Genomic DNA, 5,179 nt, shown 5'->3' with positions numbered 1-5,179 from the left:
TACCTAATGGGAAGATTTCCCACAGCAGCACACCGAAAGACCAGACGTCGCTCTTGGTGCTGTACATTTTGTCGAAGATGGATTCGGGGGCCATCCACTTCAGAGGAAGTCGAGTCTAGAAAAGGGCAGGGGGCCCTGAGCAGGTGGACGTGAAAACAAAGCGTGTTCACCCCAAGCGCCCATGGGGTCACCTCCCAGATAACAGCTGGCCCACAAATCATTTCCTAGAGCAGCCACGGTTTCCTAAAACGGAGGAAGCACTCAGGCCGCGCAGTGTCCCCTAACNCGGACTCTGTGGGAAACCCTCCTCCCCACAAAAGGCATGTGTGCTCCACAGGCACCTGGAAAAGAATGATCTGAATTAGGACACAACATGAAAACTGAGGATTTCCAGGATTTTTTTTTAAGAAGGAGGATTTTTTTTTTTATAGTTTATTTTTATTTTTGAGACAGAGAGAGACAGAGCACGAGCTGGGGAGGGGCAGAGAGAGAGGGAGACACAGAATCTGAAACAGGCTCCAGGCTCTTTGCTGTCAGCACAGAGCCCGACGCGGGGCTCGAACCCATGAACCGTGAGATCATGACCTGAGCCGAAGTCGGACGCCCAACCGACTGAGCCCCCCAGGCGCCCTGAGACCTTGCCCCCGTGGATGGAAGTAAGGGGCAATGGAGAGACGGCCAAATGGAAGCGGGAGAGGCTGAAAGAGACAGAGATGCCAGAAAATGACAGGCTTTTCAGGGCTCCTAAATTCTTCTTTTACGAAAACAGACTTTGGAGCAGCGGTTCTCAAACTATAGCCCCGGGGGCAGCCGTGTCTGCAGCACCTAGAAACTTGTTAGAAAGGCGCATTCTCACGCCCCACCTGAGCCTCCTCGGATCAGAATCTCTGAGGGGCCGGAGCCCAGTAAACTTTCATTCATTAGGCCCTTCCTGGCGATGTGTGTGCCGGGTCAAGTTCAGCACCACTGCTAGAGCAATGTCAGAGCTTCCACACAGGCTTCAGCCCTCAGGCCGGAGAAGCGAGGACACCAGAGGTCACCCGCAAGAGAGAAAAATAACACTGTGTTCAAAAACAAGCAGGGAAGAGCAGCCAGGGTGAGCCCGCAGGGAGATGCAAGGCAGGGAGGCCGACACGGGAGGTGAACCATTTCCTCCCCAGCGAGATAAAACCGATAGCCCCCCCACCCCTTTCCTGGGGTATATACACCTGCAGAATCAATCACCCGGGTTTATTTGAGGGAAACAGTCCAGGGTGTTCTTTCCAGTGGTACAGGGAACTCCCACAGGAGTCGGGGGGGTGGGGGCCGCTATGGTCTTCCCAGGGCCCCACCGACACGGCCAGCCGTCTCGGGCAGTCCTGCCCAAAAGGACGGGTTCCAAGCCGGCAATTGGGAAAGAACGGGACCAGGAGAAGGGAGCACTGCTGAGCCCCACGCAAGGCTCTCTGGGCCGCCGTCTTCACAGAGAGCACATGAGGGTTTTCGGGGAGCACGTAAATATTTACCGAGGGCTTTGGTCTGCGGTTTAAAGATGACAGGGTATAAGTGAGTCAAAGAAACATCAAACTGACTTACATCTCCTTTTCTCACATAATCGGGGTTCTTGTAAATATCCCGGGCAAGGCCAAAATCGCAAATCTTCACCACGTTGTTCTCAGATAAAAGAATATTTCTTGCTGCCAGGTCCCGATGAATGCACTAGAAGAAAACAGGTGTATAATCAGTGCATGTCCTTAGTCTCACCGGCTAATTTCCTTTCCTCTTCATTGGAGGCCCCATTTCACATGCTTCCTTTACATGAAGGAAGCGACTCCCAACGCATACGGGGTTACCGTAAACGTGAAGGCGTTGCTTTAGAAACACGGCCCCCCAAAATCCAGAAACGCCTAGAGTCTGCCCCTGCCTTCGTCCGGCAGAACGGCGTCCTCATAAACCAAGCCGGCCATCGATTTCTACCAGTGAACAAAACTACCCCCAGCCTCCGCTCTCCCCTCCCCAGCCTTTCCTCCTGAGAAGCCAAGGTCTGACCGTGACCCGGCTGCAGTTTCCGTGGAGACGTCCACGTGGATGTGTTAGCAGAAGCGCTCCCACAAAGCTGCGTATACTGAGATACCGGCCAGGTCTGCGAATGTGCCAGAGGGCCGTGTGGAGAAGGGTTGCCAGATTCGTCTTCCCCCAGAGTTAAGTTTCTATCATCGGCATCCAAGAGCCCCCAGTCTTCTCAGGACAAATTAAGGCATTTGTTGATGACAACACATGACAACAACAAATTTACATAAGTAGAAGCGAATACGAGGAAGAGCGGATTTAGAGCAAACGTGAGTGTGTGTGTTGGTGTGAACACCTACATTTTGGGCCTGGCAAAGAAGAAGATAGTAAAAGGCAAGGCTGACCTTTCTGGAAGACAAAAACTCCATGCCTCTGGCCACTTGAAAACTGTACGAAATCAGATCCTCCATAGTGATGGGCTGCTTGTACAAATCGTCGGAATCTGGAAAGCATTAAGACCGTAACTGTTTGTAATGGTTCTTGTTAGCCCACCAAATCCCTGTTTATTGGAACAATGTTAGCAAAACATAAAACAAACCAACAAGTAGATCAGAGTTCAATGTCAAGAGCATTTGAGTTTCAAGATGAATATCCAAGATTTTTCCAGGCCTTCAGCCCATTTTACCCAAGGATTGGGGGCAGGGGGAGGATGATCCGTCAAGACAAAAGGCCCTGGGGGAGACAATGGTCGAGTTCCCTGTCAAAATTAGTAACTCTGTAAATAATCTTAATTCAAATCTTATCTCCTCAGGACATTACCCTTCAAGTCTCCCACGGATGTTTATTAGGGTGATAAATAAGAAAAAAATTTCAGAGATGCACACTATGTGGTAAAAATATCTCCGACTGGAGGACAGGAAGGAATTAATACCTACCCTCCTCTTCCTCAACATCGCTCAGACTTTTATCTTCCTGAAACCCGGAGCTTGCGAAGCTCTCGCTGCTGGCCACACTATCTAGTCTTTGCTTCTTGTCTTGCTCCGGGTCTGGCTCCATTTTTTCTTTCTTAGGCTCCACGTGTAAGGCTGCATCCTTTGAACAGACCAAGAAGGACACAGAGAAAAAGAGAGTTCCAGAACAGCAATGAGGAAAGGAATCCCCCGAGCTGGCAGTCGCTTGAGTTGGGAGAACGTCATTGCACAAAACGGATAGAAAATGGGTAGCTGGGGCCCCGTGGTGCTCAGGAGCCTAGCTCTTCTTGGGTTTCTAGAGTCTGTTCTGGTTTCGAATGGGCAGCATCTTAGGGAGCGTGAGGAAATGTTAATGGCCGCTGGTATTCACTGAGTGCTGTGTGAGCCAGTATATTAAGAATCTTACACGTATGTTCTTATTTAATCTTTCTGACCATTTTATGAAGTCGTTCTTGCGTAGACATGAGAAATAGGGGTTAAGGAATAAAAGCCACACACAAGCAGGGAATGGCAAAGCTTAAAACCCAGGTTTGGCCAACTCCCGTCCGTGCCCTTAACCGCTTTTTCCACACCACATGCCATATGTTGTGAAAGGCGATCCGAATAATAGAAGTGAATCCCTAGTGGACATAGGGCTCCGCTTGACATAAGCCTTGTGAGTAATGGGAGAACGCTATCGTTCTCAATTTCTCTCGTGTCTTCGGGGAAGGACGGAACACGAACATCTCTCTTTCTCCCCTCCGTTCAAAACAAAGATGCCGTTTGATCCCCATAAGGGCAGAAAAGGCCTTTCATCTTGGACTGGACCTCCATCCACGCCCTCGTCTGTAATCTGGCTCTTCTATTAACTATGCGATATTGGACAAATTACCTAGTTTTTTGGGGCCTCATTTCCCTCACTGGGAAAGCTCCATCATCTTATTGTGTTTGGACTCCTAGGAAAGGAGGTGATGTTTTGGGTGTTCGTTAGGAACCGGAAATTACTCCCAGCGTCTTTGGGAATTCACCTAAGTGTGACGCTGCAAGCTTAGCTCTCCCGGGGACGCGGCGCCGGTGGCTTAGTGGAGCGTGTGCCGAGGCTCAGCGACGCTGGCTGGCAGTGCGGGGACGGGGCGGAGAGGGACTGGGGCTCAGCGGTGGCCCTGCAAGCACCTGCACGGGGCGGCAGTGCTGGGCCTAGCGGCCAGGCCTCCTCCGGTGGCTCTTCCCGGAAATGTCACAAAGTAGGAGAGCTCTTTCCACTAGAGGGCGCAGTGGGAGTAAGCAGAGGACAGAGGAGGGAGAGTCCCAGGAGGGACAGCCCGACAGACTCAGTGTGGAAGGGACCAGGCTCCTGTCTCCTGGCCAGGGCGCACGGCAGGCGAGCCTCGGCGGCAGGCACCCACTGCCACCCCAGGTGACCTACCTGACAACAGATAGAGTCTAATTCCTTGTTAGCGTGTCTCCCGGAGGTGGTTAGAGTTGACTCAGCTGGGGGCTGACATTTTATCGTTTACAAGGCCCCTTCTGAGGACACAGGCAGCAGGGAAAAGCACTGGCAAGTGCAGGGAGAAAAGTGTTCAACAGGTGGCTCAGTCCCTGACAACGGTCTCCGGTCAGCCTTCTCCCTCGCCCTCCCAGCCAGTGGCCACAGCCTGGGCACGTCTGCAGAGACCATAAACTCGAGCTCCCTTATCCCCTCCTTGACCCCCAATCCACGCCATATGCAGCTTTGCGTTTTGGTGACCACCTCTGTGAAATAAAGGTCGCTGTACCCATGTCTCAGGACCCTGGCGGAATAGGGTGGAATTTATTTACAAAGAGTATTTAAAGATCCTGGTGCATTTATTTGGAAAAATGAAAGATCCCATTTCTATTTAGCCTTTCGGGTTTCCCTTCACTTTCTCTTTATGTTCCTTTACCTCCCAAATATGAAATACAGCCATGTGTTTTCCGCGAAAACACTAAGCTCCATCAACAGGGAGGCAAATCATTAAATATAGCCGGAGGAGGAAGCAGAGCCTTCCAAACAAAGGACGCACAAACCCAAACGTTCCATCCTGCCCGGGTCCCTGGGGTACGATGCTGCCTTCGTTCTTCTTGTAGCCAGTCCAGGACTTCAGGACTGGAGGGACTTTGCACTGCTCTCAGCCCAGGCCATCACTTTCCCCTTTGGCTAATGGTCTCCCCCCTCCTGTCCCCCTCTCCCCCACTCCTTTCCCAGCTCTTCCCCGCCCCCC

General features: G+C 51.6%; 1 protein-coding gene across 1 annotated transcript in view; it reads right to left on the bottom strand.

The window, feature by feature from the left end:
• FLT1 (fms related receptor tyrosine kinase 1) overlaps positions 1 to 5,179 on the bottom strand; it is a gene marked incomplete at its 5' end in the record, with an annotated part of 150,185 nt that overhangs the window by 15,916 nt on the left and 129,090 nt on the right. The window contains 4 exons of the mRNA XM_077745413.1: positions 4 to 115; positions 1,576 to 1,698; positions 2,394 to 2,491; positions 2,925 to 3,081. Coding sequence (XP_077601539.1) covers positions 4 to 115; positions 1,576 to 1,698; positions 2,394 to 2,491; positions 2,925 to 3,081 — 490 coding nt within the window. The remainder of the gene's footprint in view (positions 1 to 3; positions 116 to 1,575; positions 1,699 to 2,393; positions 2,492 to 2,924; positions 3,082 to 5,179) is intronic.

This window comes from Crocuta crocuta, unplaced genomic scaffold, assembly GCF_008692635.1.
Source record: "Crocuta crocuta isolate KB4526 unplaced genomic scaffold, BGI_CrCroc_1.0 scaffold258, whole genome shotgun sequence".
Lineage (NCBI taxonomy): Eukaryota > Metazoa > Chordata > Mammalia > Carnivora > Hyaenidae > Crocuta > Crocuta crocuta.
The sequence above is the reverse complement of the archived record's forward strand: the minus strand, read 5'-3'. Positions and strand labels throughout refer to the sequence as shown.